The sequence below is a fragment of the Leuciscus leuciscus genome, assembly GCF_965113295.1.
Source record: "Leuciscus leuciscus genome assembly, chromosome: 20".
In the NCBI taxonomy this organism is placed as follows: Eukaryota; Metazoa; Chordata; class Actinopteri; order Cypriniformes; family Leuciscidae; genus Leuciscus; species Leuciscus leuciscus.
The window spans coordinates 38,125,342-38,153,095 of NC_138744.1; the positions used below are offsets into that span (position 1 = coordinate 38,125,342).

Below are 27,754 nucleotides of genomic sequence, written 5' to 3' on the forward strand. Positions count from 1 at the left end.
GTAAGTATGACCAGTTCATTTTCATGCACAGTAAACACCTTCTATTGGCTTATTCAAGAGTAAAGATTGTATTATTTACGGTGCAAGTCTCCCTGATCAAACGTGTGTGTGTGTGTGTGTGTGTGTGTGTGTGTGTGTGTGTGTGTGTGTGTGTGTGTGTGTGTTCAGCAGCAGAAGAACCTGGAGGGATACGTGGGCTTCGCCAGCCTCCCGAACCAAGTGTACAGAAAGTCTGTGAAGCGGGGCTTTGAGTTCACGCTGATGGTTGTGGGTAAGAAAACACATTCGTTGAATGTATTGATTTCGATCTTCATCTACAGAACCACACTCTAGCCTACGTGTAATGAAGTTAGCAACACTTCGTGATGGACTCGTTGTGCGCTTCAGTCATAATGACCACTCGAGAAGCTTCCGGTCGAGTTTTGAACGCTTGCCAGGTTGAGACTACATTCTTGACATTTGGTCTAAATGCTGTTGGGAAAACCACACAGGAAGCTAGGGTTGAATAGCAGTGATTTCACATCCTGTTCATCTTGAAAAATGCAAGGGCTTTGCAGTGAAGAGCACTGACGGTTTAGAAAGTGAAGAGTGTAGGTCTGCAGGTAATTCTTTTACGAGTGATACAGGATCTGTCCTGTTTTTTATTGTTTTTTTATAAGATTAGTCTGAAAGTGTTCGGGACTGTGTGTTTTCTTTGGCCTTGCGTGCGAGCTGTGGTTCTGACCCGAGGACTCGTGGTTGAGTTATTCCCACAAGTGAAAGGCATTATTTGTGGTCTTTTCAGCTGCGAAATATTTATATAACGGTCTAAGAGCAGAGCCGCTAGACTTGTCCATCACATAATATCCCAAATACAGGGATCGACATTAACGCTTGGGACAAGTGGGGTTTTTGAAGGGACGAGTGAAAGAGAACTTTACTTGTAACCTGATTAAAACATCAATAACAAAAAAATAACGAGGGAATCACCAAACGTGAGAATGATTCCGCATTCATTTAGTGTAGGTGGAGATTAATAGCGAATAATAATGTGACCCTGGATCACGTCACCAGTCACATGTCACACGGGTATATCTGTGGCAATAGCCAACAATACATTGTATGGGTCAAAATTATCGATTTTTCTTTTAAGCCAAAAATCATTAGGATATTTAGTAAAGATCATGTTCCATGAAGATATTTTGTACATTTCCTACCGTAAATATATAAAACATTTATTTGTGAGAGTGAATTCTGCACAATCGTGAACATAAATGCACAACTTTAAAGGAGATTTTCTCAATGTTTTGATTGTTTTGCACCTTCAGATTCCAGATGTTCAATAGTTGTATCTCAGCCAAATATTGTCCTATCCTAACAAACCACACATCAATGGAAAGCTTATTTATTCAGCTTTCAAAATTTCATAAAAATGACCCATGTGGTTTTGTGGTCCAGAGTCACATGTAATGTACTGCCGGTAACAAGGTTGTGCTGTTGAGGCTCACACAGAAATGGAAACCAATGAGTGCAGCTCACACAAAGACACTCAGTTAACATTACTGCGGTAAACCTAACCCTAACCCAAAATGTGGAGTTTTTATATTTATAACATTTGATAAAGTTGAGCAACATCACACGAACAAGAGTGTAGAATACCATCACGACTGAAAATGTGGTGCTGATTTCATGACAGTTTAATAAACAAGTAGGCTAATTCATATTAAGTCACTTACATTTTAGACGCAATATTGACTGTTTTTGTTCTATTTCAGCAGCGAAAATAGTTCCAAAGAAAGATCATTGCAGAACCATAAACGCATCTCACAGGAACTGTGTTTCATTACTGACGATTCAGCATTTTGAACGAATCGTTTGAGTCAAAGATTCAATGACTCACTCATAAACAACTGCCTCATTCCTGAACGAATCAGTTGTTTGAACGAATCGTTTGAATGAATGACTCAATGACTCGCTCATTAAGACGGTCCCCTGCCGCCACCTACTAACTTTAGCTTTGTTTAAAATGATTATTCTTTCCAGCATTTCTTATTTGTATATACACGTTTTTTTTTTTTTTTACAATCTCATTACATAATTACAACTGCATTAAATATTTCAGTGTAAATTATTTACTTTGTTTGGTAACAGCCCTATAGTGTCTTTCTTATTATTCTAATTTAATTGATAAAATTTGAGAATTTAAAATATAAGATGAAGCATATATTTAAAATGATTAGAGGGAGAAAATGTCATTTATAAAGGTTAAAATATCATAAATGTACAGATTTAAATATGTCAACGCTGACTGAACAATATTGCTTCAGAATAAATTATATTTACAACACACACACACACAAAAACTTTTTTTTCCCTAAACAAGCAAATTTTTTACTCGTCCAAGTGAATGACCGGTTTACTTTGAAGCACATGAGGAGAGTTAATGTCGAGCCCTGCAATTTTTAACTGGTTTTCCATCATTAATGGTGTCTCTTGCTGATCTGTAATACAAATTGGCCGTGCAGGTGGACTTTACCCAGTTGTTCTTGCATTAGTGTTTGGGTTTGGAACAGGGCCATGTCTGTAACGAGGCCAAACACTCGCCCTGCCAGAGGCAATTTACTGTAGTTAATGTGTTGAACTCTGCGTGAGAGCGTGCGCATGAATGTGCCACGCTCTATTAGCTCTAGCCTTCATCCAGCGCTCATCCGGTCTCCCTGGTTCAGTCCCGCTGCTTGTGCTCTGCCTTCACACTTTAATGCTAAATACGTGATTTATGATTTATGATAACTGATATCATATAATAACTGATAATGAAGCATCAGCACATCGAGTCGGTCATGTTAGAGATGCACCATTCTGGACACATTGAGGATCCCAATTTTGTTTGTTTAAAGTCCCCCTGTGGTGAAAATCACGCTTTTAATGTTGTTTATTTGTATATGTGGTGTTTTTAATATGCTTTAATTATTAAAAATGTTGAAAACAGCTGATCTGCGGCTTATATTTTTGGGGGAAACAGTGAAACATTTCATTTTTCAGAACTATTTGATGAATTGAACATTTGAAAGAGAAATCTTTTGTAACATTATAAATGTTTTTATTGTCACTTTTTATTCTGAATAAAAGTATTAATTTCTTTCAAATAAAAAAATCGTACTTACTCCAAACTTTTGAATAGTAGCGTATATAAAACCAAAGCTCATCTAAAACTCTCTTGCTCTCCTTCAAGCACTGGTGTTTCTTACAGTAACTCTAGCTTTTATAGGATGCTGTACTGAATATGAACCTCACGTCTCTCTCTATTTTCTGTCGTGTCTCCAGGAGAGTCAGGGTTGGGAAAGTCCACGCTGATCAACTCCCTGTTCCTGACGGATCTGTACTCCGGAGAATACCCCGGGCCTTCGCACAGAATCAAGAAAACAGTTCAGGTATAAAGCCCAGCTCTGTCTGCTAGATGTCAGTAGATGCTGCTTGTTTCTCATCAGTTGTACACTGGGAAATATCTACATAATGACTCGTTTCCGCGGGGCGGTTCGGGACGGTGAACCCTGATCCGGTGTGGTGAACAACAAATGAGTCCTACTGAAGAGATGAGGGACCCAAGCAATCCGATTGGTTCAAAGCACGTTTTATGGGTAATCGCTTTAGTGCCTGGTTACAAATCATACAAAATCACTTTATTATAGAAGACGTTTGTACTACGTTATAACGAGTCATTAATGTATTTTAACTTATACGTTTCATATACTAGTATTTAACCGAAGCTATAGATTGTGAAATTAAACATTTCTCGTTGTTAGTGATTTTTTTAGTTAGCTTAGATAGTAGCATAGCATACAGCTAACGTTATCCGATGATCGTGCTAGCTGAGCTTCACCTGAGCTTATACTGCCCTGATACTGCCGTACCGTATTCACGGCAATTCGTAATGCAATTATAATGTACTTCGACTCGGTGCAGTAAAAAGTCACGCCTGATCCTCTTCCCACTATTGACAGAAGTGAGAGGAAGAGGATCAGGAGTGATGATATTACTGCGCCGAGTCGAAGTACTCCCGAAAGTGCTATTCCGCCATACATTATAATTATCCTTTTTAACCAGGAAAAGCACCACATTTTATTTTGTGTCACCATACTTGGTCGTGTAACTACTCGTGTAACTGTTTTTAAATAGGGAAAACGTTGATGTGTTTGGTCACTTCTAAATTCATTGCTGTTAGATACCATTGAATATACTGGGCAAAGCTAAGTGCTATCAGAGTGTCACCGCGCGCCAGAGTGATTAAGTGCACGCACTGAGATGAGAGAGGTATGCATCAACTCGTCTTAGTTAAGGGAATCACATAGTTTAATATGAAAAAACGGTGGAGTGTTCCTTTAAACATTATAGCCACACAAATGTGGTTCCGGCAACGCATATGGATTATATTCACTGCATGCATAACGTTAGCCTATTTATAACAAAACTAAATATAAAACTCAACCCTTCCTCTTTTCGTTTAAATATAATATACAAATATTAAACATTTTAATATGATCCAGGCAATATGTGCATTTGTACTAAACAACAGATGTTGCAGTAAAACAACATTACTCTGATCATCTTCACTATAATAACATTAAAAATGGCAAAACTTAAGCCCAGTCTCTTTTTGTTACATTTCAGTTTTATCAATATTAGCCATAATAAGAGTATAAGTAAAAGGTACAAGAAGCTACAATAAGAAATAAAGCAAACATACTAAGTCAGCGCTCTAGTCTAACCTTACAATGGTAAAGTTAAATAGCTTAAGTATATACAGTTATGAAGCTTCACTCAGCCCTCAGTCAAAGCGATTGGCCAGGGAACAAATTATAGATTCACGAGACCAAATATCGCCTGTTAGGTCTACACCAGATGAGTTATATCTCATGTTTAACCACTACTGAGACGTCAGAGTCAGCGGCTAACATCAGAAGGGCTAGCCGAGGAAAGGCTGTGCCAGGCGGGGTACGTGAGCGCTGAGCGCCCGGTGATCGCCTGGGTCAAATGTTCATAAATCTTTATAAATAAACCACAGATTTGAGCTTTAAACAACTGCATTCTCACCTGAAAAACTCTTAAAACTACATTTCGTGACACAATAACAGCAGTATTATATTTCAACTGTGTATTAAAAAATGGCGCTTATGTTGTCATTCCCACTGTAGCAGCAAGTGATGATACTCTGTCAACCAATCACCGTTCTGCAGTGAGTACGGTACGGTACGGTTCGGCATTTTGGTACCATTCACAACTGTACCGTACTGTACTGTACCGCTCAGTGGGAACAAGCCATAAAGGTTTTCATAAGGCCTTGATAAGATCATAACTCATGCAGTTCTCCAGCATTCCTCAGTCCTCCTCCAGTCACAGCTGTGCTGTCCTGCATGCCTGTACCTGTAGCTCTAAGAGTGACTGAGAGTCCAGAGCTTCATGAGGATCTACTCTACATCACACGCCACTGATACCCAGATACCTGTCTCACACCCTGTCTCTCTCTCTTTCTACCTGTCTCACTCCCCGTCTCTCTCTCTCTCTCTCTCTTTTTTTTACCTGTCTCTCTCTCTACCTGTCTCACACCCTATCTGTCTACCTGTCTCTCTCTTTCTACCTGTCACACTCTTTCTACCTGTCTCACTCCCTGTCTGTCTATCTGTCTCTCTCTTTCTACCTCTCTCTGTCTACCTGTCTCTCTCTTTTTACCCGTCTCTTTCTACCTGTCTCACTCCCCGTCTCTCTCTCTCTCTCTCTCTCTCTCTCTCTCTCTCTCTTTTTTTTACCTGTCTACCTGTCTCTCTCTCTACCTGTCTCACACCCTATCTGTCTCTCTCTTTCTACCTGTCTCACTCTTTCTACCTGTCTCACTCCCTGTCTGTCTGTCTATCTGTCTCTCTCTTTCTACCTGTCTCACTCCGTCTATCTGTCTCTCTCTTTCTACCTCTCTCTGTCTACCTGTCTCTCTCTTTTTACCTGTCTCTTTCTACCTGTCTCACTCCCCGTCTCTCTCTCTCTCTCTCTCTCTCTTTTTACCTGTCTACCTGTCTCTCTCTACCTGTCTCACACCCTATCTGTCTACCTGTCTCTCTCTTTCTACCTGTCTCATTCCCTGTCTATCTGTCTCTCTCTACCTGTCTCACTCCCTTTCTGTCTATCTGTCTCTCTACCTGTCTCACTCCCCGTCTCTTTCTCTCTTTTTACCTGTCTACCTGTCTCTCTCTCTACCTGTCTCACACCCTATCTGTCTACCTGTCTCTCTTTTTACCTGTCTCTTTCTACCTGTCTCACTCCCCGTCTCTCTCTCTCTCTCTCTCTCTCTCTCTCTTTTTACCTGTCTACCTGTCTCTCTCTCTACCTGTCTCACACCCTATCTGTCTACCTGTCTCTCTCTTTCTACCTGTCTCACTCCCTACCTGTCTACCTGTCTCTCTTTTTACCTGTCTCTTTCTACCTGTCTCACTCCCCGTCTCTCTCTCTCTTTTTACCTGTCTACCTGTCTCTCTCTCTATCTGTCTCACACCCTATCTGTCTACCTGTCTCTCTCTTTCTACCGGTCTCACTCCCTGTCTGTCTATCTGTCTCTCTCTACCTGTCTCACTCCCTTTCTGTCTATCTGTCTCTCTACCTGTCTCACTCCCTTTGTCTCTGTCTACCTGTCTCTCTCTCTACCTGTCTCACTCTACCTTTCTCACTCCCTGTCTGTCTCTCTCTTTCTACTTGTCTCACTCACTCGCTGTCTGTCTGTCTCTCTCTCTTTCTATCTGTCTCACTCCCTGTCTGTCTATCTGTCTACCTGTGTCTTCAATTGTTTGAAGTCATATTGAAATGCTCACAAAGAAATCGAAAATTAAAATTTGATAACAAGTGTCTGATTCCTGACCTTAATCGCACGCCAGTGATAGCCAGTGTGTGTCAGACACCAGAAGTGGCCTAGCAGACTAGTGTTCACATCAGCCGTTCGTAAGGTCACTCAGATGCTCTGTTGACTGCAGGTGGAGCACTCAAAGGTGCTGATGAAGGAGGGCGGCGTCCAGCTGCTCTTCACCATAGTGGACACTCCTGGGTTTGGAGACGCCGTGGACAACAGCAACTGGTGAGAGCGACTGGTCGAGTGCCAGATATAAGTATCTCAGCATGGTTTAATGTAGGGCTGGACAATATTGAAGAAAAATGCCATATTCGATATGCGATACGATAATGCTTAAAGTGTGTAAAATAAACTTAAATGATCTGTAAAATATATTTTAAATGATATAACCTACATACATGTTTTACTGTAGCAGAAGAAGTGTTATTTTAACATCAGTGTAAACCTCGGGGTTCAGGTTATCCTACATTAGGGTTATTAAACAACAGAAACTGAATAATCAAATGTAAAAATAAAACACTGCTTAGTTTTCACTGTATGAATTAAATACAGTATATACTGATTCTTATTAAAGCTACAAAAGTTATTCAGCCAAGAGAAGTGAGTGATTTTCTCTTTGTCTTTTGTTCAGTTATTGTAAGCCGTTGCGATATGCATATCTCAATATATACATTTGCGATATTTCTATAATTTTGATGTATAGTGCAGCCCTAATGTCAGTTTGCTTGATATAATTAGATGGTGTTCCTGTGAACCTAAAGCGTGACCTGAATCTCTGTGTTCTGCTCCAGCTGGCAGCCGGTCATTGATCACATCGACAGCAAGTTTGAGGATTACCTGAACGCCGAGTCCCGTGTGAACAGACGGCAGATGCCGGACAGCAGAGTTCACTGTTGCCTGTACTTCATCGCTCCATCAGGACATGGGTGAGGGATCAGAGACCTGCTCTAATGCTCTTTAGTACTCTTAAAGAGGACCTGTGATGCCCTTTTACAAGGATTTGATTTTGTGTTTAGTGGGTTTGAATCAAGCGGCAACCTTCCCGTCTCTCTCTTGAGTCCAACACTGAAATGATTAAATTGCAGTTCATCCACTGGCCACTAGAGGCCGGCTGCAGAAGAGTCATAACCCATAAACCCTCATGTTAAAATGGCCAACTTTACAGCAGAAATAAACATGTTTACAGTCTGGTGCAAAAAGTGGTTTTGGTCTATATAGCTAATGTTGCCCTTCATGATGAATGTGAGGGGGTGAATATTTTTATAACTCAACCGTTTAAATTATATTAAGCCTTAAAGTTGTGCATAATTAATAAGGGTGTCACGATTCTCCAAATCCTCGATTCGATTACATTTTCGATTCTAAAGTCACGGTTCGATTCTCGATTAAAAAAAAAAAATTTTTTTGAAAGCACAAGCTATGCCATTTTTAGACTTTTATGCAATATAATAATATCTGACCTTTGTTCGCAATGTACCACGCACTACATTGTCAAATTTAAAACGTTTATCAACAACATAATGTAACAATAACTTATATCTTCAGTCAATTGGAAACTTAAACAAAATAACCTATTACCTATTATAGTCCTGGGGCTCCCTGGACTCCTCAGAGCAGTCACAGGCGAATAGCACGGCGTTTTAAATTGGGTTCCCACAGCGTTTGCAACGCAGTACGAGAGAACGTTCTCGTAAGGGAACGTACTTGGTTACTTGCGTAACCTTGGTTCCCTTAGAGATAAGGGAACGAGTACTGCGTTGCCTTGCCGTGCTATTTCGCTCATATCAGGCACTTCGCTTCAGTCGATTTAAACCTAAAGTCCTTTGGCGAGTTTTCTCTGAATTTATACACTTCAGCCGCGTCCAAATTGGCGCATTCGAGGTTGGCAGGGCGCCAAGCGCTCCTACTCGCCATAGGTTCGTGCAGTTGCCGCAGCACAGCCAATCAGCTCGCTCAGACGAGCTATGATGCTCTCGCTGTGCAGCTGCAATGCGTTTTAAAATAAAGGCTTCAATATTCTCGAGAAAAGGAGTTTTACCTATTACAGGCAAGCCGAGCTGACGTGACATATGGGGCGTGGCAGCATCGACGATTCCATTTTTTTATTCGATAATCGAGATTGAGCATTAATTTCGATCGATTTCGATTTAAAATCGAAATCGTGACACCCTTAATAATTAAGGGCGTGGCCACTTGAGTGACAGGTGTATTGCCACTGATGTCACTACTAGCCGTTTATCTGCTGTGTTAGCGTCACCTCAGCTAATCCGCCTCACTGCACATTTTCGTTTATCCGGGAGTGACACGCTAACAAGATGGTGACCGCCGGCTCCGCCCACTTTGGACTTCAGAAACACTACGGGTGACGTCACGCACACTACTCTCATATTTATTTAGTCTATAGTTTGAGTGCATTATTTTCCTCATATTCTCCATTGTTGCGGCTCCTCTCTTCCCAGTCTGTCAGTAACGCTCTGTTTAGTTCCTGTCTCTATGAAGCCCCTCCTTCTGAAAGCACACTGTGCTCTGATTGGTCGGCTTGATCAGTGTGTTGTGATTGGTCGAGCGCTTCGAGTGTGTTTGGGAAATGTCCCGCCCCTTACCATAACCGCCAGTTTAACACACTACTAACTAACTCAACCAGGCCCCGCCCCTTTATTCTGCGTATTAATTATTATAATGAGGAATATTGTGACGACAATTTTTACTGTATTTTAGATCAAATAAGTGCAGCCTTGGTGAGCAGAAGAGATGCAGGCGCTTGTGTGTAGTATTCTTCTGTTTATGTTTTCCCCTTATGTTTATAAGGGTTTTTTTCTGTTTAGAGGTTTTAAAATGGATTTCATGTAGCTGTGATTTTCCTCTTAGTCAGAGAGAACACGAGAACGCCTGTCACTGTCACAGCTGTTCTCAGACAGTAGCGGGTCTGTCCACAGATGCAGAGAAGACACAGGAACACAATCCTGATGATGATCAGAACTGAAGCGTGGCACACAGTCAATATCTTGATGGATGTTGTTAACCGTGATTCAAAACGGAAACCAATGTAACTGTTAAAGCACTATAACACACAACCACTAGAAGCTTGTTATGCCAGCACAGTTTGACATGTTTCATTGTGTTAAAGCTGCTCGATTCTGGATAAATTGAAAATCTTAATTTTTTTCGTTTAATTTAAAGGTCACGATTCTCCCATGACTCTGAATAAACCACTAAATAAAATAACATGTAATTTACTGGAAGTTCTGACAAAACAGTCCATAAAAAAAAAAGTGCTTTTTGATTACTTTGAACTACTCATTTTTTGTGAATGATTCAATGACACTTGTTTCATTACTGGATGAATCAGTGTTTTTGAACAAATCTCTTGAATGAATGATTCAATGACTCACTCATAAAGTCATCATTTGTTTCATTACTGGATGAATCTGCGTTTTTGAACAAATCTCTTGAATGATTCAATGACTCACTCGTAAAGACTTCATTTGTTTCATTACTGGACGAATCTGCGTTTCTGAACAAATCTCTTGAATGATTCAATGACTCACTCGTAAAGACTTCACTTGTTTCATTACTGGATGAATCGGCGTTTTTGAACAAATCTCTTGAATGAATGATTCAATGACTCACTCGTAAAAACTTCTTGTTTCATTACTGGATGAATCGGCGTTTTTGAACAAATCTCTTGAATGATTCAATGACTCACTCGTAAAGACTTCATTTGTTTCATTACTGGATGAATCTGCGTTTTTGAACAAATCTCTTGAATGATTCAATGACTCACTCGTAAAGTCATCATTTGTTTCATTACTGGATGAATCTGCGTTTTTGAACAAATCTCTTGAATGATTCAATGACTCACTCGTAAAGTCATCATTTGTTTCATTACTGGATGAATCTGCGTTTTTGAACAAATCTCTTGAATGATTCAATGACTCACTCGTAAAGACTTCACTTGTTTCATTACTGGATGAATCGGCGTTTTTGAACAAATCTCTTGAATGAATGATTCAATGACTCACTCGTAAAGACTTCTTGTTTCATTACTGGATGAATCGGCGTTTTTGAACAAATCTCTTGAATGATTCAATGACTCACTCGTAAAGACTTCATTTGTTTCATTACTGGACGAATCTGCGTTTCTGAACAAATCTCTTGAATGATTCAATGACTCACTCGTAAAGACTTCACTTGTTTCATTAATGGATGAATCGGCGTTTCTGAGCAAATCTCTTGAATGATTCAATGACTCACTCGTAAAGACTTCACTTGTTTCATTACTGGATGAATCGGCGTTTCTGAACAAATCTCTTGAATGAATGATTCAATGACTCACTCGTAAAGACTTCACTTGTTTCATTACTGGATGAATCGGCGTTTTTGAACAAATCTCTTGAATGAATGATTCAATGACTCACTCGTAAAGACTTCACTTGTTTCATTACTGGATGAATCGGCGTTTCTGAACAAATCTCTTGAATGAATGATTCAATGACTAACACAAGTCACGTGTCGCCACCTACAGGTGTAACGATGCATTTGATACAATCTTTACCTGAAGCATCAGTTTGATTTGCTCTATTTTGATTTGTTCTAGTTTATATCCGAACTATAACCTTTTATCCCAACCATTCTGTGATTTAATCTGAATTAATGTACATGACATCTGCTCTCTGTGGATCAGCGGCAGCGCTTAATGCAAGTCAGAGTGTTCACTGTGATCCTGCTTATAGACTTGGATGAATCACAAATTATTGACTTCAGGGGGACTTTAAAAAAGTGTTTTATTAATATTTGACTAAGTGATTCTTGTATTAGTCTTTAACCACTAAAGACACTGAGAGAACTGTCATCTTTATCATGCTGTTGTGTTGTATGTTTTTGCTCCAGACTGAAACCTTTGGACATCGAGTTTATGAAACGGTTGCATGAGAAGGTCAACATCATCCCACTGATTGCCAAAGCAGATACTCTGACCCCCGAAGAGTGCCAACAGTTCAAGAAACAGGTCAGTCGGCCGCCCAGTCATGTCCTCTAAACTCCTGATTAAGGAAAAGGCAGGAAGAGCCAGCAGGAGTTCCTCTGCCACCGTGTGTGTCTTGAGTGTTTTGCCATCTGTCAGGGTATTATCTGTAGTCTAGTCCCCTTACGCCACAAGAGCAACACTTGACCATGTATGACGTAGATGTAGGAGTAGTGCAAGCTTTGACGTCTCTCGCGGTTCAGATACACAGGGCTGGGCATCCGCGCTCGTCATTACGTCACTTTTATGATGGATAGATGCACTTTTATGATGATAAAATGCACTTTTATGATGGATAGATGCACTATTATAATGATAAATGCACTTTTATGATGATAAATGCACTTTTATCATGGATAGATGCACTTTTATGATGATAAATGCACTTTTATCATGATAGATGCACTTTTATGATGATAAATGCACTTTTATGATGATAAATGCACTTTTATCATGGATAGATGCACTATTATGATGATAAATTCACTTTTATGATGGATAGATGCACTATTATGATGATAAATTCACTTTTATGATGGATAGATGCACTTTTATGATGATAAATGCACTTTTATGATGGATAGATGCACTTTTATGATGATAAATGCACTTTTATGATGATAAATGCACTTTTATGATGGATAGATGCACTTTTATGATGATAAATGCACTTTTATGATGATAAATGCACTTTTATGATGGATAGATGCACTTTTATGATGGATAGATGCACTTTGGAAGGGCCATTTTTTTGTATATAACTCAGATTGTAATTGTCTGAAAGAAGAATACACATATACACTAGGATGACTTCAGGGTGAGTAAATCATGGGCTAATTTAAATTTTTGGGATAACTATCCCTTTAAGGAAAAGGCAAGAAGAGACAGCAGGAGTTCAGGCCTTCGGCACCGTGTGTGTGTGTGTGTGTGTGTGTGTGTGTGTGTGTGTGTGTGTGTGTGTGTGTGTGTGTGTGTGTGTGTGTCTTGAGTGTTTTTTGCCATCTGTCAGAGGCATTATCTCTGCAGGAACCAGGAACAGGAGCACAGAAGTGCCGCCCAGACGGGAAAGATCAGATGAACAGATTTGAGCACCAATAAATAAACAGAGGATGTTCCTCGACCCTAAACACTCGCTCTTGGCGATCCTCTGAAAGGCTGTGTGACGTTTTTATGTTTTTCTAGATTATGCGAGAAATCCTGGAGCACAAGATCAAAATCTACGAGTTTCCAGAGACGGATGATGAGGAAGAAAACAAGATTGTGAAGAAAATCAAAGTAAGAGCTCCACATTTGTGCAAGCATGCTTTCCCAAATCAAACAAACAATCATAATTGAAGTCTTTTGACAACATGTGTGTAATCAGGACTAGACCGTGAAAGCATTTCACACGCATTTGCAAATAAAAATAGATGTGTGTGAACTGTAAAATGTATTTAGGAGTATGTGTGTGAATAAAAAGTAAGATCATAAACTTAAATATTTAAACGGTATAATAAAAGTGTTAAGAGAATCACGATACAGCCAAATGTGATTATTGGCGATGATTTCATATAATAAATATGAGCGCTGGTCACATAGTCAAAGAGCAGTTCACGATCAATAATCACCGCGCATTAATGCCAATTTATTAATGATCCACTGTTGATGAATTATGACTTGCATCAAATATGAATGTACTTGGTGTTTGTATTGGAATATGTTTCAGATGGTTGTAAGAGACCAGAGATTTAATGTTTTTCTTGGTTATTATTGGTTTTTCAGCTAAAAGTATCTTTATCTGGCATTTAATTCAATATCTCGAACATGCATTGTTCCAATGTTTGTGATATCATAAACAACCATTTCTAAACATTGTTTTTGCGGCTTCGTTTCATTAAATGTGCTGAAGGGGAGTCCTGTACATCAAACACACTTATTTCAAAAGAAAAATAAGAAATATTCAGTTGTCTGTGATCTGTCCCCTGGAAATGCTGTTCAAATAGCAGAATAAAGTCTGTCCTCGAATGTGATCGTGGTGAAGATCTGAATCTGAACACTGAGAGGCTGCCAAGCTTGTGTTGCTTTAGCTCACGGATTCCTTGTGTACAGCCATCCATGAGTCCCTCTCTCTCTAGACTAGTACTGGGAAAGCTTTGTGTAAGTGTTGTGTCATTCATTTCAACCCAAAAAAGTTAAGAAAAAGCACTTTATAACCCACCGTTGACGAAGAAGTCTTGCAGTGGAGAATCCTTCATGGCGCTGTCGTCGTCAATGCTTTTATTTTAGTTGTAAATCCTGAGATTGATGATGAATGTCCTTTTTGCACTGAGAGAAAAGTTCCCATTTTTCATGCATTTGTAAGTTGTGCTCAATTAGAGCCTTTATTTCTGCATTTAGGAAGTATTCTTCAGAGGTGTAATGACTTTTCTACAGTATTATTTATTTTGGGTTTTAAATATGTTGAAAAAAAGATTTGTATGTCAGTTGTTGAGTTTTGGTTTAGGCAGAGCAGAATTGCCTATTTATAGAAGTAGGAAAAAAGAAAGTCGAACAAACTTTTGAGCAGAATGTAGTTGCTGTGTTTTCAAACATGGTGCAAGCAAGAATATTGATTGATTATGATTATTACAAAGATATAGATGATCTTATCACTTTTGAAGGTATTTGGTGTTGTAATGAGGCTGTTCTCTCTCTCTCTCTCTCTCTCTCACTCACTCACTCTCTCACACACACTCTCTCTCTCACTCACTCACACACACTCTCTCACACACTCACTCACACACACTCTCTCACACACAGGATCGGTTGCCCCTGGCTGTGGTTGGGAGCAACACTATCATCGAGGCGAACGGAAAGAAGGTTAGAGGACGGCAGTACCCGTGGGGAGTGGCAGAAGGTACATGACTTTCAGTTTTAATCTCAAATGTGCAGTCGTCTCGGTTCAGAAGGTTACATTAAAATAAAATACATAAACTATGGATGGAAATTAAACTCGGACATGGAAAACCTGAAAATATTAGGAAACTATTCCTGGATATTTAATCTTAATGTCTTTTGGAGTTTCTGTAGTGAACACACTACTGTAGTGGAGTTTCTGTAGTGAACACACTACTGTAGTGGAGTTTCTGTAGTGAACACACTACTGTAGTGGAGTTTCTGTAGTGAACACACTACTGTAGTGGAGTTTCTGTAGTGAACACACTACTGTAGTGGAGTTTGTGTAGTGAACACACTACTGTAGTGGAGTTTGTGTAGTGAACACACTACTGTAGTGGAGTTTGTATAGTGAACACACTACTGTAGTGGAGTTTGTATAGTGAACACACTACTGTAGTGGAGTTTGTGTAGTGAACACACTACTGTAGTGGAGTTTGTATAGTGAACACACTACTGTAGTGGAGTTTCTGTAGTGAACACACTACTGTAGTGGAGTTTGTATAGTGAACACACTACTGTAGTGGAGTTTGTGTAGTGAACACACTACTGTAGTGGAGTTTGTATAGTGAACACACTACTGTAGTGGAGTTTGTGTAGTGAACACACTACTGTAGTGGAGTTTGTGTAGTGAACACACTACTGTAGTGGAGTTTGTATAGTGAACACACTACTGTAGTGGAGTTTGTGTAGTGAACACACTACTGTAGTGGAGTTTGTATAGTGAACACACTACTGTAGTGGAGTTTGTATAGTGAACACACTACTGTAGTGGAGTTTGTGTAGTGAACACACTACTGTAGTGGAGTTTGTATAGTGAACACACTACTGTAGTGGAATTTGTATAGTGAACACACTACTGTAGTGGAGTTTGTGTAGTGAACACACTACTGTAGTGGAGTTTGTGTAGTGAACACACTACTGTAGTGGAGTTTGTGTAGTGAACACACTACTGTAGTGGAGTTTGTGTAGTGAACACACTACTGTAGTGGAGTTTGTGTAGTGAACACACTACTGTAGTGGAGTTTGTGTAGTGAACACACTACTGTAGTGGAGTTTGTGTAGTGAACACACTACTGTAGTGGAGTTTGTGTAGTGAACACACTACTGTAGTGGAGTTTGTGTAGTGAACACACCACTGTAGTGGAGTTTGTGTAGTGAACACACTACTGTAGTGGAGTTTGTATAGTGAACACACTACTGTAGTGGAGTTTGTATAGTAAACACACTACTGAACACACTACTGTAGTGGAGTTTGTGTAGTGAACACACTACTGTAGTGGAGTTTGTATAGTGAACACACTACTGTAGTGGAGTTTGTATAGTGAACACACTACTGTAGTGGAGTTTGTGTAGTGAACACACTACTGTAGTGGAGTTTGTGTAGTGAACACACTACTGTAGTGGAGTTTGTATAGTGAACACACCACTGTAGTGGAGTTTGTGTAGTGAACACACTACTGTAGTGGAGTTTGTATAGTGAACACACTACTGTAGTGGAGTTTGTATAGTGAACACACTACTGAACACACTACTGTAGTGGAGTTTGTATAGTAAACACACTACTGAACACACTACTGTAGTGGAGTTTGTATAGTAAACACACTACTGAACACACTACTGTAGTGGAGTTTGTATAGTAAACACACTACTGAACACACTACTGTAGTGGAGTTTGTATAGTAAACACACTACTGAACACACTACTGTAGTGGAGTTTGTATAGTAAACACACTACTGAACACACTACTGTAGTGGAGTTTGTATAGTAAACACACTACTGAACACACTACTGTAGTGGAGTTTGTATAGTAAACACACTACTGTAGTGGAGTTTGTATAGTGAACACACTACTGTAGTGGAGTTTGTGTAGTGAACACACTACTGTAGTGGAGTTTGTATAGTAAACACACTACTGAACACACTACTGTAGTGGAGTTTGTATAGTAAACACACTACTGTAGTGGAGTTTGTATAGTGAACACACTACTGTAGTGGAGTTTGTATAGTGAACACACTACTGTAGTGGAGTTTGTGTAGTGAACACACTACTGTAGTGGAGTTTGTATAGTGAACACACTACTGTAGTGGAGTTTGTATAGTAAACACACTACTGAACACACTACTGTAGTGGAGTTTGTATAGTAAACACACTACTGAACACACTACTGTAGTGGAGTTTGTATAGTAAACACACTACTGTAGTGGAGTTTGTATAGTAAACACACTACTGTAGTGGAGTTTGTATAGTGAACACACTACTGTAGTGGAGTTTGTGTAGTGAACACACTACTGTAGTGGAGTTTGTATAGTGAACACACTACTGTAGTGGAGTTTGTGTAGTGAACACACTACTGTAGTGGAGTTTGTGTAGTGAACACACTACTGTAGTGGAGTTTGTGTAGTGAACACACTACTGTAGTGGAGTTTGTATAGTGAACACACTACTGTAGTGGAGTTTGTATAGTGAACACACTACTGTAGTGGAGTTTGTGTAGTGAACACACTACTGAACACACTACTGTAGTGGAGTTTGTATAGTAAACACACTACTGTAGTGGAGTTTGTATAGTAAACACACTACTGTAGTGGAGTTTGTATAGTGAACACACTACTGTAGTGGAGTTTGTGTTGTGGACACACTACTGTAGTGGAGTTTGTATAGTAAACACACTACTGAACACACTACTGTAGTGGAGTTTGTATAGTAAACACACTACTGTAGTGGAGTTTGTATAGTAAACACACTACTGTAGTGGAGTTTGTATAGTGAACACACTACTGTAGTGGAGTTTGTGTAGTGAACACACTACTGTAGTGGAGTTTGTGTAGTGAACACACTACTGTAGTGGAGTTTGTGTAGTGAACACACTACTGTAGTGGAGTTTGTGTAGTGAACACACTACTGTAGTGGAGTTTGTATAGTGAACACTACTGTAGTGGAGTTTGTATAGTGAACACACTACTGTAGTGGAGTTTGTATTGAACACACTACTGTAGTGGAGTTTGTATAGTGAACACACTACTGTAGTGGAGTTTGTGTAGTGAACACACTACTGTAGTGGAGTTTGTATAGTAAACACACTACTGAACACACTACTGTAGTGGAGTTTGTATAGTAAACACACTACTGAACACACTACTGTAGTGGAGTTTGTATAGTGAACACACTACTGTAGTGGAGTTTGTATAGTAAACACACTACTGTAGTGGAGTTTGTGTAGTGAACACACTACTGTAGTGGAGTTTGTATAGTAAACACACTACTGAACACACTACTGTAGTGGAGTTTGTATAGTAAACACACTACTGAAGTGGAGTTTGTATAGTAAACACACTACTGTAGTGGAGTTTTTATAGTGAACACACTACTGTAGTGGAGTTTGTGTAGTGAACACACTACTGTAGTGGAGTTTGTATAGTAAACACACTACTGTAGTGGAGTTTGTATAGTGAACACACTACTGTAGTGGAGTTTGTGTAGTGAACACACTACTGTAGTGGAGTTTGTGTAGTGAACACACTACTGTAGTGGAGTTTGTATAGTGAACACACTACTGTAGTGGAGTTTGTATAGTGAACACACTACTGTAGTGGAGTTTGTATAGTGAACACACTACTGTAGTGGAGTTTGTATAGTGAACACACTACTGTAGTGGAGTTTGTATAGTAAACACACTAATGTAGTGGAGTTTGTGTAGTGAACACACTACTGTAGTGGAGTTTGTATAGTGAACACACTACTGTAGTGGAGTTTGTATAGTGAACACACTACTGTAGTGGAGTTTGTGTAGTGAACACACTACTGTAGTGGAGTTTGTGTAGTGAACACACTACTGTAGTGGAGTTTGTATAGTGAACACACTACTGTAGTGGAGTTTGTGTAGTGAACACACTACTGTAGTGGAGTTTGTATAGTAAACACACTACTGAACACACTACTGTAGTGGAGTTTGTATAGTAAACACACTACTGAACACACTACTGTAGTGGAGTTTGTATAGTGAACACACTACTGTAGTGGAGTTTGTATAGTAAACACACTACTGTAGTGGAGTTTGTGTAGTGAACACACTACTTTAGTGGAGTTTGTATAGTAAACACACTACTGAAGTGGAGTTTGTATAGTAAACACACTACTGTAGTGGAGTTTGTATAGTAAACACACTACTGTAGTGGAGTTTGTGTAGTGAACACACTACTTTAGTGGAGTTTGTATAGTAAACACACTACTGAAGTGGAGTTTGTATAGTAAACACACTACTGTAGTGGAGTTTTTATAGTGAACACACTACTGTAGTGGAGTTTGTATAGTAAACACACTACTGAAGTGGAGTTTGTATAGTGAACACACTACTGTAGTGGAGTTTGTGTAGTGAACACACTACTGTAGTGGAGTTTGTATAGTAAACACACTACTGAAGTGGAGTTTGTATAGTGAACACACTACTGTAGTGGAGTTTGTATAGTGAACACACTACTGTAGTGGAGTTTGTATAGTAAACACACTACTGAAGTGGAGTTTGTATAGTGAACACACTACTGTAGTGGAGTTTGTGTAGTGAACACACTACTGTAGTGGAGTTTGTATAGTAAACACACTACTGAACACACTACTGTAGTGGAGTTTGTATAGTAAACACACTACTGAACACACTACTGTAGTGGAGTTTGTATAGTGAACACACTACTGTAGTGGAGTTTGTATAGTAAACACACTACTGTAGTGGAGTTTGTGTAGTGAACACACTACTTTAGTGGAGTTTGTATAGTAAACACACTACTGAACACACTACTGTAGTGGAGTTTGTATAGTAAACACACTACTGAAGTGGAGTTTGTATAGTGAACACACTACTGTAGTGGAGTTTGTGTAGTGAACACACTACTGTAGTGGAGTTTGTGTAGTGAACACACTACTGTAGTGGAGTTTGTATAGTGAACACACTACTGTAGTGGAGTTTGTATAGTGAACACACTACTGTAGTGGAGTTTGTATAGTGAACACACTACTGTAGTGGAGTTTGTGTAGTGAACACACTACTGTAGTGGAGTTTGTATAGTGAACACACTACTGTAGTGGAGTTTGTATAGTGAACACACTACTGTAGTGGAGTTTGTATAGTGAACACACTACTGTAGTGGAGTTTGTATAGTGAACACACTACTGTAGTGGAGTTTGTATAGTGAACACACTACTGTAGTGGAGTTTGTATAGTGAACACACTACTGTAGTGGAGTTTGTATAGTGAACACACTACTGTAGTGGAGTTTGTATAGTGAATATACGATTTTCAAATAAATGCTGTTCTTTTGTTTCATCCTGAATCCTGAAAAAAATAAACTGTAATGGTTTAAAAAAATCTGAATTGTTTTCAACTCTGATAATAATCATAAATGTTTCTTGAGCATCCAATCATCATATTAGAATGATTTGTGAAGGGTCATGTGACACTGAAGACTGGAGTAATGATGCTGAACATTCAGCTTTGATCACAGGAATAAATTACACTTTACTGTATATTCACATAGAGAACAGATGATTTACATTTAAACATTTTTACTGTTATTTTTTAATAAATGCATTACAACCGTACTGACCCTAAACTTTTGAAGGCTAGTGTTTTTCCTGGATATGATTATTTGCTGAAATTGCTGATTGTGAGGACGATCTGTCCATCAGTCAACAACTATAAATGAATAATATTTGAATAATATCTCGATGTGTTTAAAACTTGATTCTTGTTTGTTTCTGCCCAGTTGAGAATGGAGACCACTGTGATTTCACACTCGTGAGGAATATGCTCATCAGGTACAAACATTACATGTCTTTCATTTATCTAAAGTAATGACACGCATGACTAGACTGTCTTTATACTTTGTGGCGTCATGAGGCGTTTTGCAGTAACCTTGTGTTTGTGTCAGAACCCACATGCAGGACCTCAAGGACGTGACGAATAACGTCCATTATGAGAACTACAGAAGCAGAAAGCTGGCGGCCGTCACCTGCAACGGCATTGACAACAACAGGACCAAAGGCCAGCTCACCAAGTGAGTTTAGCAATATTATATCACTGAAATGAAGCAATTCTAAATGTCTGTTTGATACGAGAACATGCACATGGTGTAGTACACTGTGGTGTTTGTGTTGGAATATGTTTCAGATGGTTGTAAGAGAGCATATTTTAGCTTCCTCGTGTGTGTGTGAATGAGCAGCTGGAAGCAGTGAAGACATTTCAAAATAAGAGTCCCGGTGTATTTTGGGCTTGTTGATAATTAAAAGTCCTGCATTATGCAGAATTATTTTTTATTTTTTTGTTATGATTACTAAATAATATTTATGTGGCATTTAATTCAATGTTTAGAATAAACATAATTATTACATAAATACAGTTTGGAGTAGAAATATTTAAAACCAGTGTAATTTTTGTGTTCAAATAAATTGTATAATTTTGCTAGTAAATGACTCTCTGTATAAAAAAAATATTTAGTATATTTTCATTGCGCTCCTAAATTTTTCTAAATATTATTTTTCTTTTTCTGGGAAAAAAAGCAAGTGTCAAGCCTGAAAATAAACCCAATATTACCGTATTAACTTTAATGAACTGAACGTTTATAAAGTGGGAGACCCTTCATTTCCCTGAATCTGTGTATTTTTATTAAGGTTTAAGATCGGTTTATGTAAGTGATGCTCAGCATTGTAACATTTAATGTTGCATCATTTCCTGTTGTCTGATAGAGTGGAGAGAAACTGTAAACCGCCATACTCACATTTGTGGCCGGCCTACTTCTGCTCTGGAAATCAACATGAAGTGCAGTTTATAAGTCGAACCGGATATTATTCATTCAGGAGGAAATGTAGAGCAATACTATATTTGGTAATACTTTCTGTGAAGCTTAGAATGAATTATAGCCCCATTTATACTTATTTATAAGTATTACTATTCTATAAATATATTTATAAAGACATGTAAAGACCTATACTGCATTATAAGACATTTATAGTTACACTTATATTATTTTTTTTATAATTGTAAGTCATGTATTTACTTTTTCAATGTGCATACTCATAATCCATACACTGATCTATAAATTATCAAAAATGAAATAGTTCCAGAGAAACTTGTTTGCTGTACAAATTAGTTGTCTTTAATGGCTAATGTGTGCATTACAGGTCATGAATGGTCATTATGATTTGTTAGAATCTATATCTCCTCAGCCATATATGCATGATATTGCTTATTGCAGTTTGAAATTATACTTTAAAAAATATTGTTGCAGTGTTTTGCTAGTATGTACATTGGAAAAGGTTTGATTCCAGTTTTTTACCTCATTTCTAGAGGCTAGTAACTGTATCACTCACAATAAGCATTTATTAGAACACAACGCGGCTATTAATAACAATATATTCACTTATTTGACAAATAAATCTGCATTACTAAAATCATTGCAACTATAATATAATAGCATTATAGCAACGCAGGCTGCATCTTTATAAGTGCACTATTGGAACCATACGACTGACTAATTAATACTTATAAATCAGAGTATAGTGGATTATGAGCATGTGCATTGAAAACACATGCATGACTTATAAGTAATGATAAAAAATAATATAAATAGAGCTATAATTGTTCTTATAATGCAGTATAGGTCGTAATGAGTCTATAAATGTATTTATAAAATAGTAATACTTATAAATAAGTATAAATTGAGCTAAGCATGGACTTCATAGAAAGTGTTACTTTTATTCGATCCATTTGCCAGCAAGAATTGCTAGTTAAAAAGTGCGATTTGAAAAATATAACAAATTCAAATATGTAATATAATAAATGTATTTTGATTTCATGTTGACTTTTACTTTCCAGATCTCTCAAATAGCTTGAATAAATGCAGTTCCTCTTGTGGACTCTGAGCTTGAGATGCTTCACGGTTTTCTGTGGCCAATAACTCCTAATTTATGAAGTCGAACTCTTAACACACGCACACACACACACACGCACGCATGAGTGTGTTCACGCGCGTCAGGCACGTCTAACTGGCAGGAAACCACACTGAAGTGTTTTGATCCAGACTAGACTTCTGTCTGCTTCTGTTCACACATGATTGTGCTCTTCAGTGTGTGTGTGTGTGAGGTTTGCAGCATGCTAAGTGTGTGTGTTCTTGTTTTTTAGAGATGACACGGTTGACGGCATGTAAGTGGTCATTTATATTCTTCCCGAATCCCTGTGTAGTGCGGATCCTCTCTTCCTCTGGGAACTGTGTCTGTCGTCATCCCTTCCTTTTCCAGCAGTTTTTCCCCGGGGATTTAGTAGAGCTTGTGATCTCGATCCTCATGTTCCTGATGTGACACACATGATCCAGGATCAGTCTCTGGGTGGGAATGATTGATTGGCTGATGCATCTCAAGTCTTTCTCCAACTTTTATTCGCAAAACAATTCAATGTAACAATTTGCAGAAGAAATTCATTCTGCTTATAATTCATTGATAATATCAGTCCCTCCAGGATTTTGCGGTATTTTTGTGATCAAAATGACTCACAATTTCCAGAATTATGCACAAATTTTGCATTTATTTTTTTAATTGTTTTGAGTGGCAAAAAATTGCGATGCATCATCATTTCAATCAAATATGTTCCATACGCTCCTCTCCTCTCCGCAGCTTCTCTGCACCGCTCACTAACTCTGATCAGCACAAGCGCTTCGGCCTTTAACCGCTCTCAGGTTCCTCTGGAATCAAGATGTTTGTTTGTTCTTCTTCCTCCTCTTTCCTCTGCCTGAGCAAGACTGAAGCGCAGAGATGTTCTGTGGTCACGGGTGTCCCACACACACACACACACACACACAGAGATGGGAGATGATTGTTGATTGCGTGTGTGTGTGTATCCCAGGAGTCCCCTGGCTCAGATGGAGGAGGAGAGGCGAGAGCATGTGACCAAGATGAAGAAGATGGAGATGGAGATGGAGCAGGTCTTCGAGATGAAGGTCAAGGAGAAGATCCAGAAGCTGAAAGATTCGGAGGCAGAGGTACTCACACACACACACACACACACACACACACACACACACACACACAGCGGGTCCTGGAGTCCATCCGGTGATCAATCTCAATCAATTACATCCCTATGTTTTTCAGTATATTATATTTTAATAGTATAATATAAACTCAGTATATTTTCTCTTGGATTTAATATTTTATTTGTTTAATTTAATTTATTTTTTATTTTTTATTAATTAATTATAAATTTAATTATATCCATATATTTTTCAACGTATTATATTTTAATAGCATAATATAAACTCTGTATATTTGATCTTGGTTTAAATTTTTTATGTATTTAATTTAAATATTAGAAAAAAATGTATGTATTTAATTTAATTATTTAACTTAATTATTAATTTAATTAAATCCCTATATTTTTCAGTATATTATATTTTAATAGTATAATATAAACTCAGTATGTTTGCTATTGGGTTTAATTTATGTATTTTAATTGTATTACTTTAATTTTATTATTATTTTTTAATTTAATTTATTTTTTAATTTAATTAACTTTTTTTATTTTTTATTATTACTTTATTTCATTTTTTTTTTTAAGGAACCGTAGCTAGATCCATATAACCACTGTAAATGCAAAATGTTTAATGCAAGAAGTAAAATAGTAAGAATATGGGGAAAAAATTATCAAGTCATGTTTACACTGTTTTTTCACACAATGAATATAATGATATTTAATCATATTTAATCATTTTCTTTTATATTCCTTCTATGTATGTATTCTTTTATATACTTTTATGTGCATATTTGCACACTAGGATTATTATAGTAAACTAAAACTAAACTTAAAATATAAAAACAAACTTTTATTTCCGCTGTTTGAAAAGGCAAAAATGATCATTTTCATTTAGTTTAAATTGATGTACTAAAATATCTAAAAAAAAATTTTAAACTATAGACATTTTAAAAAACAAATAAAAAATAATTATTGAACCTTGTATATAATGTAATAAAATATAATATAACTAGTATAATAATAGCAATATAAAAATATGAATAAAAACCAGGGTTTGTACGATGTGCTTAAAGTACTTGGATTTGACTTTTTGAAATGTTAGTCCTGGAAAACCCTTGAGAACATTCATATTTATGAACTTTAAAGTGCTTGACTTACTTAAATACAATATATATGAAATTTCATTATTTTTTGTAAACACATATAATCTTTTCATGCAAAGTGTGATAAACCCCCATCAGAGCTTTCTCCATACTAGCCAACATTATAATATCAAATATTATTTATTGAACAATAATAGCCATTATAAACTTTGTATTTAATATATTATTAAATACGTCATAAGTAATATTTTTGGATGCCTTATATCTGTCTTAAAAAATGCTAAAGATATTGTTTAAGTTCCATCTCTGATTGTAATTCTTGAAAACCAAAAAAGTAGTGCTGGGAAAGTCCTGGAATTTATTTGTACAGTTTCTGTACGAATCCTGAAAAACTACTGTAGTTTCTTAATAATTGTAAAATAACGCTGTTGGAAGTGCTTTCAGAGCTCGTGCTTTAGTCGGGTCCGGTGTCTGTGTTCAGTATTCTCCTGTTATCTCTGTAACGCTGCGTGTGAGCTGATCTGTGTTGTGAAAGCGCAGTCTAATCGAGCTCTGCCTGTGACCCGCAGCTCCAGCGACGCCACGAGCAGATGAAGAAGAACCTGGAGGCTCAGCACAAGGAGCTGGAGGAGAGGAGACGTCAGTTTGAGGACGAGAGGTCGACCTGGGAGACCCAGCAGAGGATCCTGGAGCAGCAGAAAATGTACGTCTCCGTCATCATCATCACAGCTTTCACTGTGTCACGTCAGGTCTGACCCAGAAGAGGCAGTTTAACCTTTCCATATGTGGCCCTGGACCACAAAACCAGAGTCACATGGGACATTTTCTTTGAAATTGAGATTTATACATCATCTGAAAACTGAATAAATAAGATTCCCATTGATGTGTGACAATATTTAGCTGAGATGCAACCATTTGAAATCCTGGAATCTGAGGGTGCAAAACATGTTTACTGTGCAGAATCTTCCAAACTCATCAGATCATGAAGTTTTAACCCGATCCCGAGCCGATCTGAGACGCAGCGGCTGTCTCACACACACACACACACACACACACACACACACACACATTACTTCACCACAGGGTGTCAGTGTTCATCTACACTAGTGTCTGCGACGCTGAAGAGTGTGTGTGAACACAGGAACCACCAACTTTATTTATATGGATTAAATATTTTAATCATTCTGTCATTTTTCAAAATCAAGCTTTTCACTATTTACATGTTTATGCCCAAAATGCTTTATTAATGTTCAAAGTAGTTGAGTGTCATTCTCCTCTCCGCTGTGTGTGTTACTGTTTAAGATTAATCACACAGCCTATAGTCTATTTAACATCGTTACAGGCATTCATTCATTCATTCATTCATTCATTCATTTTAAAAGACTGGAATAAACACAAGCAATCCTTATTATTAGTCAAATTCATTTAAAAATATAAACTCCATCAGGATATCAGTAAGAGAAAAACACAGTTAATGAGAAGACGAGCGTACAGGACTGCTGTTAGTGGATGCATGTCTTTAGCCTATTTATTATTCACAGGTGCAAAGAAAATATATTTATTGGAACATTTCAGTTCAAGATGATTAATAGAGATCATTATTCATCGTTTTAATCAATTGACAGCCATAAAACACAGTGATGATCTGTGTTCTCATGTGTGATGGTGGGCTGAACACTCGAGCCGGAAGCTCCTGATGTGTGCTAAGTAGAACACAGAAGTAGATGTGCAAGTAGTCCATAGCATTCACATCAGGTTTGACCCAGAAGAGGTACAGAACATTAAAAAAAAAAAAAAAAATCCAGTTTAGTATGAAAATTAAACTTTCACTATGTGACCCTGGACCACAAAACCAGTCACATGGGTCCATTTTTTTTTTTTTTTTTTAATTGAGATTTATACATCATCTGAAAGTTGTCATCCTTCACTAATGCTCGTTATCCTGTTTCCCACACAGGACTTTGGAGAAGAATAAGAAGAAAGGGAAGATCTTTTAAGAAGGTGTTGATGATGACCAGGTTGTTCTCGTTGGCCAATCCTCTTCCCCGGTTCGTGGACCGTCAGGAACATCAAGCCAAACACACACTGATGTCACAGCTGATGTCTGCTGTTGATCTCCAGATCTCTATTTTACTGAGTAACATGAGCCTGGTCACAGAACGAGGCTGAGCTTTATTAATTTCCCCTGTTAAACTGTGTAACCCTGAAGGATCGCGCGTAACGAGGTCATACTGTAATGCACACATGACGTCTGGAGCGGATGGAAAACATCTTATTTGCTTATTTGGCTTATGATTTAGTTTTTCTCTTATTGCAGAAGTGTCTCCGTATAGTGTCTGTCTAGTCCATATCCTCTGAACACCTCCTATAACTTCATTAATGTTATTTCAGTTTTTTTTTATATATATATATATTATAAATATGTATACGTACACGAGACGGCTACCGTAATATTTTTTGTATGTTTATTAGAACGCAATCCTTCGACTGGTGGCTCGTCTCCCTCGAGCGCTCTGGGTCCAGCATGTGTGTGTGTGCTGTACAGTGGTCCAGAACCAGTCCAAAGCTCGTCTTGCTTTCTTATGTTCTCCATCTATATGTATTTTTAATTTTATTTTTCATTTGTATTGTACAGTCTCTTAATAAACTTGTGATGATACAGGTGGAGGTCATCTCTAGATATATCTTTATAACTTACTAATCTACTAAATATATATATATATATATAAACCTACTGTCTTTCAAGAATCCGAGATCATAATATTGAATTCATATTTTGTTGCACTTTTTACACACGTTGTCCTTCTGTGTCTCATAAGCGCTCAACTCAGG

The 27,754-nt window shown here is 38.0% G+C and overlaps 1 protein-coding gene and 1 long non-coding RNA gene across 4 annotated transcripts; one reads left to right on the forward strand and one right to left on the reverse strand.

The window, feature by feature from the left end:
* On the forward strand, nucleotides 1-27,581 carry septin7b (septin 7b). 3 transcript variants are annotated; one of them, XM_082150103.1, is made up of 14 exons: nucleotides 1-128; nucleotides 169-271; nucleotides 3,304-3,410; nucleotides 6,993-7,093; nucleotides 7,660-7,794; nucleotides 11,759-11,876; nucleotides 13,074-13,166; nucleotides 14,670-14,766; nucleotides 20,566-20,617; nucleotides 20,731-20,856; nucleotides 22,980-23,000; nucleotides 23,697-23,832; nucleotides 25,492-25,625; nucleotides 26,880-27,581. In XM_082150103.1, exons 1-14 carry the CDS (start codon nucleotides 24-26, stop codon nucleotides 26,917-26,919), a joined length of 1,368 nt encoding a protein of 455 aa, XP_082006229.1. In that variant the 5' UTR covers nucleotides 1-23; the 3' UTR covers nucleotides 26,920-27,581. The 3 variants fall into 3 exon arrangements, with proteins under 3 accessions (XP_082006229.1, XP_082006230.1, XP_082006231.1); XM_082150104.1 differs by lacking the exon at nucleotides 22,980-23,000; XM_082150105.1 differs by lacking the exon at nucleotides 1-128.
* LOC309484013 lies at nucleotides 3,417-6,144 on the reverse strand. The gene is made up of 4 exons (XR_014200704.1): nucleotides 6,034-6,144; nucleotides 5,675-5,823; nucleotides 5,573-5,602; nucleotides 3,417-5,497 (listed from the first exon to the last, which is right to left on the reverse strand). It is a non-coding gene; the product is annotated as an uncharacterized lncRNA (long non-coding RNA).
* Nucleotides 27,582-27,754: the final 173 nt, after the last annotated feature.